This window comes from Peromyscus maniculatus, chromosome 8 (assembly GCF_049852395.1).
Source record: "Peromyscus maniculatus bairdii isolate BWxNUB_F1_BW_parent chromosome 8, HU_Pman_BW_mat_3.1, whole genome shotgun sequence".
Lineage (NCBI taxonomy): Eukaryota > Metazoa > Chordata > Mammalia > Rodentia > Cricetidae > Peromyscus > Peromyscus maniculatus.
Window position 1 is genome coordinate 59792690 of NC_134859.1, and position 15530 is coordinate 59808219.

The 15530-nt window shown below is 40.0% G+C and overlaps 2 protein-coding genes across 2 annotated transcripts; both read right to left on the reverse strand.

Moving 5' to 3' along the window:
• Positions 1-4549: 4549 nt before the first annotated feature.
• On the reverse strand, positions 4550-12610 carry LOC102924617 (olfactory receptor 1468-like). The gene is made up of 3 exons (XM_006977358.3): positions 12276-12610; positions 6424-6704; positions 4550-5845 (listed from the first exon to the last, which is right to left on the reverse strand). The coding sequence occupies exon 3, from the start codon at positions 5820-5822 to the stop codon at positions 4890-4892; it is 933 nt and encodes a 310-aa protein (XP_006977420.3). The 5' UTR covers positions 5823-5845; positions 6424-6704; positions 12276-12610; the 3' UTR covers positions 4550-4889.
• A 1774-nt stretch (positions 12611-14384) lies between these two features.
• LOC102924937 (olfactory receptor 1468-like) lies at positions 14385-15323 on the reverse strand. Its single transcript, XM_006977359.1, has one exon. It carries the CDS (start codon positions 15321-15323, stop codon positions 14385-14387), a length of 939 nt encoding a protein of 312 aa, XP_006977421.1.
• Between the last annotated feature and the right edge of the window lie 207 nt (positions 15324-15530).

Sequence of the window (15530 nt, forward strand, 5' to 3'; positions counted from 1 at the left end):
GAAGATGCCACCTGAATTGCGAACGACACGGACCACAGGGCAAGATGCCTTAATGCAATGCCTGCCTCCAGGACCCAGCCCAGACTGTGGACAAGTAGTAGGACACTGTCAGTCTTCCGTGTCCCTATTCCACAGAAAAGGTACTCTGCCTTATGGGCTTGATGGTGATAGAAGATTGATGTTGTTCTGACTGGTACCTCCAACACTATAGAGACCTGGGTAGGGATTGATCACTGTAATTTATAGGATTGGAAGCTTCTTGGTCTGCACTCAGATATAGTTTATCTTTCTCAGATTTCTGATAGTACTGATGGCTAGCTCTAACTTTGTCAGCATGGCAGCATCAACCAGATCCTTCTGCAAGGCCATAGCTAGCCTTTTAGCTCACTTTAAAAGAAAATGTTCTAAGATATAAAAATCTAAATAAATCATAAAGGTTCAGATATGAGTCTAAAATAAGATATGTTTCAGATTACTCTCCTGTTCTATGGTTCAGAGCTTAACATTTAGGAGCCCTGATCAGCTGATAGAGCAATGACCACTTACTGTTCAGTCACAAGCTCAACATTTTGGATTTGTTTTAGATGTCATCTAGATATGTCTAAATGTAAACCTAAAAGTGCTTTTCACCAGGCTTAAAATCTCTGTCCAACTTACACCTGGCTTTCTGGACAAAAAAAAATGCCCAAATCTGTAGTTCTTGTTGGGATTCAAAGGTATAAGTGTACTTCTGCTGTTTTACAGATACCCCTTATCTGCTTTGTCTACAATATGGATTTCAGTACAGATTGGTAATACTAATGTATCTAAAACTTTTATGTCATTCTGCAAAAAGGCCTCAAAGGATCAAAAGAGTCATAAAAACATAGACCCACTCCACAGAGGTTGAAAGGACCCCAGATAAGTATTCCTAAAGATGGTATTTTTCCTCTCTCCTGGTCTTGGGATTAGTGCTTTCCCCATTACTAAGGGTATGGACCTAAGGTTTCAAATAAGTTCATAAATTTTAACCTCTGTTCCTAGTTCAAATCTGTCTCAACAGATTTCTACTTGGCTGGCAGACACCTCCAAGTTTCAGTTCCTGACTTCACTTCTCCAGATGACTGTGGACTCCGGACGTGCTAAAGGCTAATGTGGACCAGGCCAGCTAACATGATTCTTCTCTGTCACTATGGTGTCAGGCAGCTACATGCTACTGACAAATGCCCCCTGCCCAGTCTTTGACCAGTTTTTCAGTTTTTTGGGGGAGGGGCCCTGATAACGACGCCCCAATGCCAGCTTGAAGCAGTTCCAGAAGAGAATACATCGTCCCATTTTCCTTGTTCAAAAGAGGCTGAAATGCTGGGTCAAAAGAAAACTCCCTGGCATAGAGACCAGATGGCTAATTATACATGAACTATGCATGGCCATTACAGGCCATGAGTTACTAAAATAGGCCATGAGTTACCAAATGTAATGCCATAATTTTAAGATTAAAATTTGCCAAAGAGAAAATGGGGGAGTGAAAGACTCTAGCCCTTCAGGCTTACACCCCCAAGCCTCAGGAAAAGAGAAAACTTCAAGCACCAGGAAATGAGAAACTAAAAATCTAGTTCCAAGAGCAACCTGACTTAGCCATTGTTCAATCTCCCCTGCAACCATATAACAATGTAAAGAGATTTCTGTTAAGAGATGTGCTCAACCGTGACTGGGATAGTTACAGGTGTTCCAGGAAGGACCACTGTGACCTTTGTGTAAACTCCACTCCCAACTTGATACCACCCCCCCTTGAGGTTTCAGGAAAAATGTACCTGTTGATGCAAATTACCCACCTGTGATCACTCTGTACCCAGACCATGATCTTGTGAAACGAAATTGTATGGGAATTGTAATCTTGTGGGTTTTTCCTTTATTAGCCTTTATGGGGCTTCAGTAAGATGCGGCTCTTGCTCTTAGGAGCAAGGATTGCCCTTCTATATAAAAGCTTTAAAGAATCCCCTTGGCTTTCTACCCTGATCCCCACCCTCCTGCCCCCCCCCTGATTATTTTCCTTCTCCTTCTCATTACCTTTGGTCCCTGGGCCTTTCAGCAGTTGACTCGGTTTATCAAAAATCAGATTGATTTGGCCTTACCACGACACGTCTCAATTCATTATCACAGAGTAGATTCTGAGGAGGCCAGCCAGGAGCCCCATCAAGGACTCAGATTCAGTGTCCTAAAGCCCTAACGTCCCCACTGTCTTGCTAGAGAGTACTCAATGACGGGAATAGTACAGGGCCCAGGCCAGAGTCAACAACTTACAGAAGTCATCGAGACCAGCTCAACATGACAGGCTGCTTTGCGTGGGAGTCCCCCTGTATAGCCTAAGACAGAGGCTCTCTCGGACCTCCGCAACCCCAATCACATGGACTTGGTCCATTATTGAGAAAAGAGGGGTAACTGTTGGGGACCGACTCCTGACAGCTGTGTCTTGAACCTGTGTTACCTTCCACGATTTATCAAGCCTCATGTAAATAGGAGGCTTTTAGTCTAACCTAGGAATGTAGGATTAAATAAACTTCTTGGAACCTGTACTAAATCAGCTAGCTGCAGGGGCCTGGGACCAAAGCGACCTCCTGCTGACCCTCCCTTAGGAATTTTCTTTGTCCTCTCCTCACTCCTCCTGCTCCCCCTCCCTACCTGAAGCCCTGTTTATAAGCTCTAACACCCAGTCAATAAACGAGACCTTGACGCAACTCAGACTGACTTTGTCTTTCTTCACGCGCTTGGTCTCCTTTCCCTCTCACCCCCCATTGATTCACAGGTGGTCCCTCCTCGAGACCCTCGAATAACCTGGCCTGCTGGACGGGTCAGGGAATCAATCTATCTCAATACCCAGGTATACCATTCTCGGGCATATAACCAAAGGATGATCCATCCTACCACAAGTAAACTTGCTCAACTGTGTTCATTGTGGTTTTATTCATAATAGCCAGGAATTGGGAACAATTTAGATGTCCCTAAACTGAAGAATGGATAATGAAAATGAGGTACATTTACACAATAGAGATTTACTCAGATGTTTAAAAAAACGGTATAAATTTTTCATACAAATGAATGCAACTGGAAAAAGTCATCCTGGGTGAGATAACCCAGATTCAGAAAGATAAATATCCTATGTATTCACTTATGAGTGGATGTCAGCTGTTAAGTAAATGATAGTCAAGCTACAATTAAGCACTCAGAGAAGTGAGGTAAAGAGAAGGGCTTTGAGGGTGGGGCATGGATCTCCCTTGGAGCAGGAAATAGACTGGATTCTGCAGGTAGACTGTGGTGGGTGGGGTTAGGAACCAAAGGGATGTGGGATGGATGGAGGAGGAGGTGTTGGGACAGACAGCTGGAATTAGGGGCACTTGGGAGGGGGCAATGTGGAAGCCTAGTTCAGTGGAAACTTTCAGTAATCTTTGAGGTTGGCCCTAGTAAGGACTCTCAGTACTGGAGAATGCAGAATCTTAACAGGCCATCTTTTGTAGCCAGGCAAGGCTTCCAGTGGTGGGACTGGGTTATATTCAGTTGAGCTATTGGACAAGGATGTCCTGGTAGTCTCTAAACAACCCAGCCTGATGCTGAGACAAGTTAGCTCTCTGACCGCTGACAGTGGGGTCCCACTGCTGAGGGCAACATCCACATGTCTCATTGAACTTGCAGAGGTCAAGCTGATTTGGGCTTGGGACCTTCACGCCTACATTCTTGTCTCTTTGTCATGGGAAGGTACTCAGCAGGCTACAAAAAGGGAAATGTTGATAGGAACCCAGTCACAAAACCATCCACCTGTCCAGCCTACAAGATGAGCTGAGGCAATGGAGATGCAGAACTTGTGGGAGTGGCCAACCAGTGGTTGGTTAACTTGAAGTGCACTCCATGAAATGGAGTCCATACCCTACACTGTCTGGATGGCCAGTAATGGAATACTGGATAGCCCAGAGGCCTAGGGTAGAACCAAACACCTGCCCCCCCCCCCAAAAAAAAGAAACAAAAACAAAAACCAATGCTTTCTAATGATATTCTGCTATACACATAGATTATTTCCTTGAGAAAGGTTTCCTCAGGCAGCAGATGGGAGCATGTGCAGAGAACCATAGTAAGACATTATGCAGAGAGAGAGTCTAAATTGGAGGTCTCCATCGGGTCCCTCTCCTCAAAGTTCTGGGAACCCCATGAGAGAGGGGGAAGGAATATTGTAAGAGTCAGTGGGGTTGGAGGACCCCCAAAAAACAAGGCCTGCTGAATCAACTAAGCAGGGCTCACATGGGCTCACAGAGATTGAAATGGCAAGCACAGAGCCTGAATTGGTCTGTACCAGGTCCTCTGAGTATATGTTAGGGCTGTTATCTTAGGAGCAGGCATATCTCTAACTCTTTTGCCTGCTTTAGAGACTCCATTCCTCTTACTGAATTGCCTTCTCCAGCCTTGATATGAGAGCTTTTGCCTTATTGTATCTTGTTTTGTCACATGTCACTGTCTTCTCTTGGAGGCCTGCTCTCTTATGAGGAGGAAATGGAGAAGGAGCAAATTAGGAGGAAAGGGAGCTATAAGCTATGAGGGGCAGAGGGAGGGGAAATGGTGGTTGGGATGCATTATATGAGAGAAGAATCTATTTTCAACTTTAAAAAGGAATGAAGGAGTGGAGACCTGATAAAAGAGTGGCTCTTACTAATGCTTTTCTAGAATCACACATACAAGGCAGGGGTGGCATCATTGAATCCCTAAGGTCCCAATACCTAACTGAACTACTTTGAAAAACAGCATTTTGCAAAAGGAAATATTATGCAGTATGTTCTTGAATGTGGGTCCTATTGTAGGGATACATTCTGTAATATTAATATCAATATATTTACTAGATAAATATAAGTAAAAGTCCCAGTGTTGCCTTATAAAGAGATTTTCTTCTTGCAAAGGACCCTTCTCAGGGCATCTTTCATATCTCTGTTCCTCAGGCTGTAGATGAAGGGATTCAGCATGGGAGCCACCACTGTATACATCATGGCCATGGCAGTCTCCTTCACAGTAGAGCTATTACCTGTTGGACATAAGTATAGCCCAATAATTGTCCCATAGAACAGTGAGACCACAGAGAGGTGGGAGCCACAGGTGGAGAAGATCTTGTGGATAACCCGAGCAGACGAAACCTTTAGGATAGAGCCAACAATTCGTACATAGGACACAACAATGAGTAAGAACGGGATGCCAATAATGAGCCCTCCCAAGACAATTATCAATAGTTCATTAATATATGTGTCAGAGCAGGCCAACTTGAACAAGGCAGATATGTCACAGAAGAAGTGGGGTATCACGTTGTCCCCACAGAATGACAATCTAGCCAAGAGTAGAGTGTGTAACAGGGAATAAAGCATGGTAAATACCCAAGTCAGCACTACCAGACACACACAGAGCTTGGGGTTCATGATGCTGATGTAATGAAGGGGGTAACAGATGGCTACATAGCGGTCATAGGCCATGACCAGAATAAGGAAGTTCTCCATGTCTGCAAAAACCATTAAAAAGTACATTTGTGTCAGACAACCAACATAGGAGATGGATGGGTCCTGACTCTGCATGTTCTCTAGCAATTTGGGCATTGTGACAGAGGAGAAGCAGAGGTCAGAGAATGATAAATTGCTGAGAAATAAGTACATGGGAGTGTGGAGATGGGAATCCAGTAGAATGAGGATGATGATGATGAGGTTCCCCAGGATGGTGGTGAGGTACATGGCCAGGAACAGGGCATAGAACAGGTGCTGGTGCTCTGGGGGAATAGGTAGGCCCAGGAGGAGGAACTTGGAGATGACAGTTTGGTTGCTCATTATCCTTTTCCGACTCCAGTATCCTAATGAGAAAATATCAGAATAATCATCATAGTAATTATAATCTCAAACTCCAAATTCCTGTAACCATTACAATCGTTAATGATTTTTCTCAGTTTCTCTTTAACATCTTTCTGTCCTAACATAAACAGTTCTATACTTTTCTACTGAGATTTAAAAAATGGACGGCTCCCCTCTCCTACTGCCCGCTCAACTGTTGTTTGTCCATTTGTGATTTTCTCTTTCTTATGTTGGATATTTATATTCTTGAAGAGTTTGGATAAGCTTTGGCATCATAATTTTATATAATTTTCAAGAAAACCTCACATACTTCAATGTCTTACATTATCATTTAAAATTCCGACATGCATGTCTCTGTAACATACAGATTTCTACTCCACTGTTCACTAATCACCTTCCTCCCTTTGCATGTATCACAGGCATCAGGAGCTCAAAAACCTCAAGTGAAATTCGTGTCTTCACTGTGTTGTGTCCCAAAGCATTTCTTTGTCTCCTACCTCTCCAGTATCCCATAGTATAGTAAAAGAAATTCGTGTCTGAGTCAGAAATCTGTGAATTTTGATCCGTCCATTTTTCTTACCTTGAACTGATGTCACACATAAACAGTCTGCTGTTTATTCTCCTCCTATTCCATCCATCTCTTTCTGTGAGCTTACATTCATACATCAGGATCACATCTTGTCTTTACTGGAATACAGAAGCAGACTCAGTCCAGTCCAGGTTCTCACATCTCCTGACCCTTCTCTTCTTCTTCAACCTGTTTCATTTACACTGTGGCATCCTAACAGAGGAGTTCCATTATCTCTTGTCTGAATCATTCTCCATATTCCCACTGTTGCTCTGAGGATAAGGACAAAGCTCCTGTCAGGGGCACAAATGTTGTTTTGTTATCTCACACATGCCAATGGTAAATTCCCATACAGTTTCAAAAGTTCCAATTGCATTTCTCTCTTCATCAATGCTGGGGTTAAAACTCTTCACCTCACACATTTTAGAGTTTCTCCTCCACTCACCTACCACTTCCTCCCTTCTGTTTCCTCTTTATCTGTTTCATCCTTATATGTAAGAGATATTGCTTATCACATACACAGTAAAGTCACCCTGTCTCTCTGTAATGAGAACTTCAGCCATGTTCCCTTGCATCCATACATATCCCATGCGCTTAACCCTTTGATCACTGATTTAAGCTATCTTCCCATCAATTGTAAACTACATGCAAGAAAGGCTATATGTGGCTTTATCCCATGTAATTGTATACAATCTCTTAATGTGAATCTAGGGCCAACATCTGTCATAAGCATGAATTTGGGCATAAAAGTTTGTTACCTGCTTCTCAAATTGATACAGATTTCTTCAACTTCAATAGTAGGAAAATCTCCATTTAAATAGAAACACTTGATTAGTTATAACTAAATTTTACACTCTATAATGAGTGTCAGAGATCTAATGATGTATTTCTGCAGTGTTAGGGTGAATCATTTATATCACACCTCAGTAAGAATGATGACTCCAAATCATATACATATGCTTTAATCCACAAAATGTCATTGGCTTTGGTGCAGAAAACAAATAGGATGACATGTTTATGAATTATAAAAAAGAAGAAGCAACAAAGTTACTTTGGAATCCTCACTTGAGTTATTCCTCAGATGACTATACTCTATTTGATGGTTAATTCACACATTAAGTGGATTAAGGCCTGATACCAATTTTGAACAGATTTCTGTTTCTATGCAGATATTCTATAAATGACAATAAAATCTGTAGTTACTTTGAGTAAAATAATTAACACTTCATAACCTGATGAGCTTCATGCAATCAGATGAAGGAATTAGGGGAGGAAAGGGAGAGTTCACAGTAGAAAAAAATTTTCATCATCTCCCTTAGACACATGTCAGTAACCTTCCTATTCTCAGGGACTACAATATTCTAGACTGTTCTTCAAATGTTAGTATTGTCAGCTCCTAACACTACACTGTCTGTATCCTAAGTCACATGCATAGGCACACACACACACACACACACACACACACACACCTTATTCTATGATTCTGCACAACACTGGCTAATGAGTCTATCACATGTCTCAAAGCTGACAAAAGAAGAAAAACATCAAGAAATCTAAGCAACTTCCTCTGAAATGCTACACCCAAGTATGACTGTTTGTATCTTCACAGACTGACAACATTTAATGCAACTGAATTCAGAATTTGCACACTTAAACATTGTGGATTAGAATTATAGAGGGGTAAACATGTAGGAAAAAGAAATCATGCACCATTTAAAAAGATGCTCTCCTTATGTATTCAAGACTGACCTTGAACATACATTACTCCTCTCTTTGCTTCCTGAACACTGGGATTACAAGTATGTGCCACCATGCCCATTTCCTACTTCTCATTTAAATGAAATGAACAGTACCTTAGTGTTATGTAGGCATGTATGCAGGACTAGAAGCCAGAGAAGCCACCATCAGCTCTTACCATTGATGGGCGAATGGACTTCATACCTTCTTTAGATGTGAAGTTCACAGTTCTCAAGTTAAACTGCACATAGAAATCCCAAGGGATATGTTTCTAGCAATTGTTATACCTGCAATCAACTTAGATTCTATAGAAATAATAATTTTGATTGAGTAGATTTCATTGCACATTCTACATGAACATCTATATAATATTAATATCTTCCTTGATATACTGCACATAGATGCAATCACAGACATTACCACTAAAACACAGATTTGTGAGCTTGTGCAGATAGAATTGATCATCATCTTGGGTAGGACATTGTTCAGAGTTTGCTAAGACCCCACAAGGGAAAGTATAGTAAACAACCATTCAGCACTACAGCAGTGAACTCCATCTCACAGCCCTGCTCTTGTGTTGAAATGGTGTGTGATATTGAGAGAAAATGAACATAATCTGTAATTGTGATGAACCCATCAATATGAAAGTGCTAATATGATGACCATGAAATAAATACTTGCACAATCTGGTGATGTCTTGGGGAACACAGAAAAGAAGAATGCTATCATACCTTGAAAACTGTCCTGCATAACACTGGAAATTCATTTAAATTGACAACAAGACACCAGATTAATTTCCTGCTGAGGCTGAATCAAAGTTTCTGGTTTAAGATTCTGCTCACCTTTATTTTATTTGAAGGCACAGGAACTATCTACTGGACTCTCTACTCACCACCTACCTTCATCATCCATATTCACATCCCTCTGCTGCCATCCCTGAGCCTTAGGGGCTCTGTACCCCCAGAGGAGTCTAGATCCTATATAACTCATTAAAGACATAATAATTACCTAGGACCTTTCTAAGACCAATTTATCTCGGGATCTCTAGTGGAGATCAATTATAGGCACACTCCTTCCTACAGTTAGGGGAAGGCAGAATTTAAAGAACAGCAACAAAGAAATAATAACATCACAGTCAATAACCATGTAAATATGCATACTCATTGTCTGCCCAGGTAATGAACAGGGCTTCTGCTTGACTGGAGCCAACTTTCTTAGTGGGGAAAGTGAAGAATGGTGACCTCAAAATCACTCCAAATAATCAGAAATTACTCTGATTGTTAATGACTTAAAGTGTCTCACACAATGAAAATTTATGGAAGAAGCCATCAATAGTTTTTATATTTTTGGTTGTGAGCCTAGCCTTTACTGGCTAAGCCGTCTCTCCAGCACATCTAAGAGTAGATTGTAAGAAGACGGAAATTATAGAAAACCATGCATACTGGGAAGGCTTCAAGGACAGACCTCAATTCCACATGACTGCCTGCCTGCAAAAAGACTTATATACACAACCTTCTAGAAAAAATTTAAACTTTTTAAAATCATCCAACTTTTCCGTGTGCCAATATGTGAAAGGGTAGGCATGTGACAAGCAAATGGCAAGTTTAATGCTTCCTTGAGCCAATAGAAAAGCAGTTCATGTTTCTATGGCTGTTCATCCATTTTGTCTTCTTACCTCTCTATGAAAACCTTAATTGTGCCTACTATGACTGTTACTCTCAACCTCTCTCTATGTATGTGAGATCACTTTACTAATGCCCTGCTTTATGAGTTTAGCATTGATCATGAGACCATTGGTAGCATATATAATTCCTTCCTTCAAGATAGTCCTGAACTTGGCAATCATTGGTTGGATGAAGTTCTGTACATAATAATGAAACACAAACTTTGGACCACAGCCAATCTTGGTCCTTACTGGTCTAACCTGTATTGGGTTCTTAGAGATTATTAACTTTTGTTTTATGAATGTGGAAACAGTACCTGGGATTAAAAGATACATCCAGGATTATAGATACAATGTTACCTGTTCTGGCTGTATAGAATAACCACATTTTGCTTGCTAATCAATTGGTTTCAGTTACTCAAAGAAGTATTATTTCTCCACTCACAGTGTTTTGGTTGACATGAGAAGCTAAGGTGGTTGGATGATGAGCTCAATTCCAGTCCAATCATCTCTAAGGACTGCGATGTTCATATATACTGATATATGTATATATATAAGTATTTTCAGTTAATTCAAAGCAATCTACAATGCATTTTAGAATCCATAATCCCCCAAAGAAGGCCTCTGTCATACATACTCTCACCTCCACCATCCACATGCAACCTCACTCTACTTTATGTCTTACAGATCTTCACATTCTTGATATTTCATGTGAATATAGGGACTTCATGGTTGGATTCTTGCTATTATTATGTTTTCAAGGTATGTTTGTGTAGTTCTATGTGCCAATAATTGATTTTAAGATGTCAAAAATGTATCATTGTACAGATGTACATTGGTTATTTACATCATTGGTTGATGGGTTTCTACTTGGAACAATGATAGGTAGCACTTCTGTAAATGTCAGTGTACAATCATTTGTTTGAATCAATCATGTATATTAGTCATATATTAATTCTATATTAAAAGGTTTTTGCCATTTAATTTTTAGCTTATTTTAAATTAAAAGCTATTCTTATTTGAGTTAGCCTACAAGATAGTTGAATTCCTTGTAGCATTTTCATTATACTTGGTTTTGTTAACTACCCACCCAACGTCTTCTTTACCCCATCTCTCTGCCCCATCTCTGTATTAATTCCGCTGTAATTAAATATTCCTTTTTACATTTTCATATTACATGTATTCTCTTTTCCTTCTACACCTCTCCCTTAAGGCTCCCATTTGCCCCCTCTCACAAGTCACATTTTTAGTGTTCTGTCCTCTGTAAATAATCCCACACAAATATAAATATATAACAATTATTAATGGGGCTGGAGAGATGACTCAATGGTTAAGAGTACTTGCTGCTCCTGCAGAGGATACAAATTTCTTTTCCAGCACCAATGGGGCAGCTCACACCCATTTGTAATTCCAATACCAGAAGGTCCATACACTAGTCTGGCTTCTCTGGACACCAGGCTTACACTATTTACATATGATAGGCCAAACCACTTGTCCACATAAAATAAAAGTAATATCGTTTTTTGAATTAGTGGTTTGAATTATGCTGGTTTAGTACAATTGTGACTACAGTTTCTTCTCTAAGATCTATGACTTCACAAACCCCAGGTAGTTGGCCCCACAGATACATCTACAGCACAACTCTGCACATGAACAAAATTTCATTGTATATAGGTCCATTTTTAGTTTTTATTCATCAGCTATTGGCATCTGAGATGATTCAATGTCATTGCTATGGGAAACAGAATACCAATAAGCATGGGCATACATATATCTCTGGAGAGGATGTAAGTACTTAGAGCATATGCTCAGGATTGCTAGATAATATGATAATTGCATTTTTGCATTTTATTAAGAAACTCCCATACTGATTTACACATCAGCTCCAACTGTTTACATTTCAGTCAACAGTGAATAAGAACTCCTATTAAGGGTTGCTTGACAGTGTTTGGTGACATTTGTTTTCTTTTTTTTTAGGTTAAATTTTCTTTTTCTAGATTTTTATATGTGTTTATTAAATATTTTTTCTTTTTTTATTAAGAAATTTTTTAGTTCACTTTACATACCAGTCACAGATGCCCTTTCTCACTGGAGTGGAATGAGATCTCAAGGTAGTTTTCATTTTGAATGCCCTAGCTGTGAGGGATACTGAGTACTTTAAAAAGTGTATATTGGCCATTTGCATGACTCCTTTCGAGAACCCTCCATGTAGTTCCTTTTGCCTATTTTTATTGAGTTTCTTGTTTTCTTTTTCTTTGGATTTTTTAGTTTTTTGTGTATTCTGGATATTTATCTTCTATTAGATGTGACCCTGCCAATGATTTCCTCACAATCTAAGGATGTTTATTCAGTCAGGTATCTCTTTCCTTTGTTGTGCTGAAGTTTTTTTAATTCAGAATATCATGTTTATTGAATGTTTTCATGGTTTGCTGAGCAACTAGAGTCCCCTTCAGGGGGGTTTTACCTGTTCTCATTTCTTGAACCGTTTCTCCTCCTCTGTCCTCTGACCTATCACTTTCAGAGCTTCAGGGCTGCTACTTAAGTCTTTGATCCATTTGGAGTTGATTTGTGTGCAAATGGAGAAATGGGAGCTAGTTTTATTCTTCCACACGTAGATATCCAATTTATCAGCACTATTTGTTACAGGCTATTCTCTCTTCCTTCACATTTTTGGAATCTTTGTCAAATATTAGGTGGCTGTGGCTTCAGGGGTTTATATCTGGACCTCTGTCTTGTCCTGTTGATGCTATTATTGCTGTCATGACTCTGAAATAAAACAGAAAAAAATGGCATGGTGATATCTTCAATCATATTTATGTACTATTTTGAAGGATTCACTGATTTACTTGCATATCCAAGATCTTTTCTGTTCCTATATGAATGTTAATCTTTTCTATTTCAGTGCAGACTGTAAGCAGATTTTGCAGGAATTGCAATGAGTCTTTATATTGCTTTCAGTAAGATATCCTTCAACTTCTCCTCTCTAACTCATCCCATGTCTCCCTTTCAAACTCATGACCAAATCTTTAATTATATTCTCTCTCTCTCTCTCTCTCTCTCTCTCTCTCTCTCTCTCTCTCTCTCTCTCTCTCTCTCTCTCTCACACACACACACACACACACACACACACACACACACACATCCATTTAGTCTTGCTAGTATGTACGTGCTTTTTGTGATAACCACTTGACACAGGATAATCCATGGGGGACTAGACCTTGATGAAAACTGATTCTTCCTGTCACAGAAGCCATTTATTGCCATTTACCTAAATTGCCATGATTTCTATTGTATTTCAAATGCATTGAGGGTGTTGAGGGTTCATGGGTGCTGCTTCCCTGTCACATCTAGAAGACACTATCTTGCAGTACAGCACTGGTTCTCTGGTTTTTATAATTTTCATTCCCTCTTCCAAAATGGTGCCCTAGGCTTGGATATAGTGGTTGCATTGAAGATACAACAATTGGGACTGGACACACCACAGTCACATGTTCTCTGAATCTTGGTCAGTTGTGGATCTCTGTAAGAGTTTTCATCTGTTGCCAAAAAAAAAGGTTCTTTTTTTGAGTAATGAGAGCTATATTTTCTCTGAGTATACAATTAGAAATACAAGTAGAAACTATGCTAGTTTAGGAAAATGGCAGTAGTAGGTTCTCCTTTAGGGCATATGACTGGCTAGGTTTGCAGGACAAGGCATGAGTTCTTTCCTATTGTTTTAGATGTAAGTGCAATTAGCCAGCTGTTGGCTACTCCCAAGATATAAATGTGACTATTGCACTAATGGGGATACCTTCCAATCTCTTGTCATTGTTGTGGTTCATAAATTTTACAGTGGGGTATGACTATTGTTTGTTTTTCTCCCCTTTCTTCCTGCATAGCACCTTCCCATACTGAGGGCTAGTCCCCAACGTGGGGGCTTCTGAGTCAGATTTAGCTCAATTCTCCCAAGTCCTATGTCTGAAATGTATGGTGTCTTCACCAATAGAAACTTACCTTCAAGTTCTATGAGGAAACCAAGAGCACGGGTAATAGCCTGTATTGTTTTTGGAGTCTTTTTGACTCTATTGACCAACTAGTTGAAGGGAGATTTCCCATAACTGACACCGGGATTTTTGTTGAGTAGTCTATGGCTCTTGTGAGAAGTATTCATACCATGTTTCATAACTCTATCACATATACTCATATATACTATATATGTATTTATAAATATGATTATGAAATAATGTGTTAGCCTATGGCCTTTTCAAGCGTCCTGAATTTTATTGATCACTGTTTCATCCCTCTTTCTCTGTATTGCCCTCATCCCTCCCCAGTTAAAATCCTCCCCGTTTTTCCCTTTTCCTCCTTCATAGTATTTGTGCCCTAGTGTCCAAGAAAATAACTGCAAGAAATGCTGGTGAGGACGAAGACAGTCAGATATCAAAGACAATCTTTCCTCCATTGACTACTCTTTGTGTATTGAACAGTTATGTGACATGCCCTTTCATCTAGGTCTTGAGGGACAACATCTGATATAACATATGAATATCAATACATTTATTACATAAAATAGGTAAAATTCCATGTGTTACAATTACAAAGAGATATTCCTATTGCAGATAATTCTTATTAGAGCCTTCTTCATGTCTCTGTTCCTCAGGCTATAGATGAAGGGGTTCAGCATAGGAGTCACCACTGTATACATCATAGCCATGACAGTCTCCTTTACAGTAGAGTTATTAGCTGATGGACAAAAGTATACACCAATAACTGTCCCATAGAACAGAGACACAACAGACAAGTGGGATCCACAGGTGGAGAATATCTTATGGATACTCTGGGTAGAAGAAACGTTGAGAATGGAGGAGACAATTTTTGCATAGGACATAACAATGAGTAGGAATGGTACAATAATGATGGGTCCTCCCATAATAAATATCATTAACTCAATAACATAAGTGTCTGAGCAGGCCAGCTTCAGGAGTGCAGTTATGTCACAGAAAAAGTGGGGGATCACATTGTTCTCACAAAAAGACAATCTAGTCATGAGTAGGGTGTGCATCATGGCATTAAATATGGCCAACATCCACAATGGCATCAATATACTGGCACAGAACTTTGGGCTCATGATGCTGATATAATGAAGGGGGAAACAGATAGCTACATAGCGGTCATAGGCCATGGCCACAAGAAGCAAGCTCTCCATATCTCCAAAGACCATAAAAAAGTATGTTTGTGTCAGACAACCCACATAGGTGATGGATGGGTCCTGACTCTGCATGTTCTGCAGCAATTTGGGCATTGTGACAGAGGAGAAGCAGAGGTCAGAGAAGGACAAGTTGCTGAGAAACAAGTACATGGGAGTGTGGAGATGGGAGTCCAGTAGAATGAGGATGATGATCATGAGGTTACCCATGACAGTGGTGAGGTACATGGCCAGGAACAGGGTGTAGAACAAGTGCTGGTGCTCTGGGGAGATGGGCAGGCCCAGAAGGAGGAAATGGGAGATGACACTTTGGTTGTTTCCAGACATGATCTGCCTCCAATGACTTTAAGAAAAATAACAGTTTTATAAACTCCCAATGGTTGAATGTATGTGAGTTCATAGACCAATTCTAGTCTTTTTCTCATTTCCTTACTTTAGAAAGAATTCTTCATTTTTTATATTCTTTATTTTTTATAATTTTTGCTTCACTCAAGTATAGAATAACCTTGATACCTTAACTTCTCCAGTTGTCCC

Excerpts from the sequence above, each read along its gene's own strand:
- LOC102924617 (XM_006977358.3), bottom strand. The coding sequence starts at position 5,822 with ATGAGCAACCAAACTGTCATCTCCAAGTTCCTCCTCCTGGGCCTACCT.
- LOC102924937 (XM_006977359.1), bottom strand. The coding sequence starts at position 15,323 with ATGTCTGGAAACAACCAAAGTGTCATCTCCCATTTCCTCCTTCTGGGC.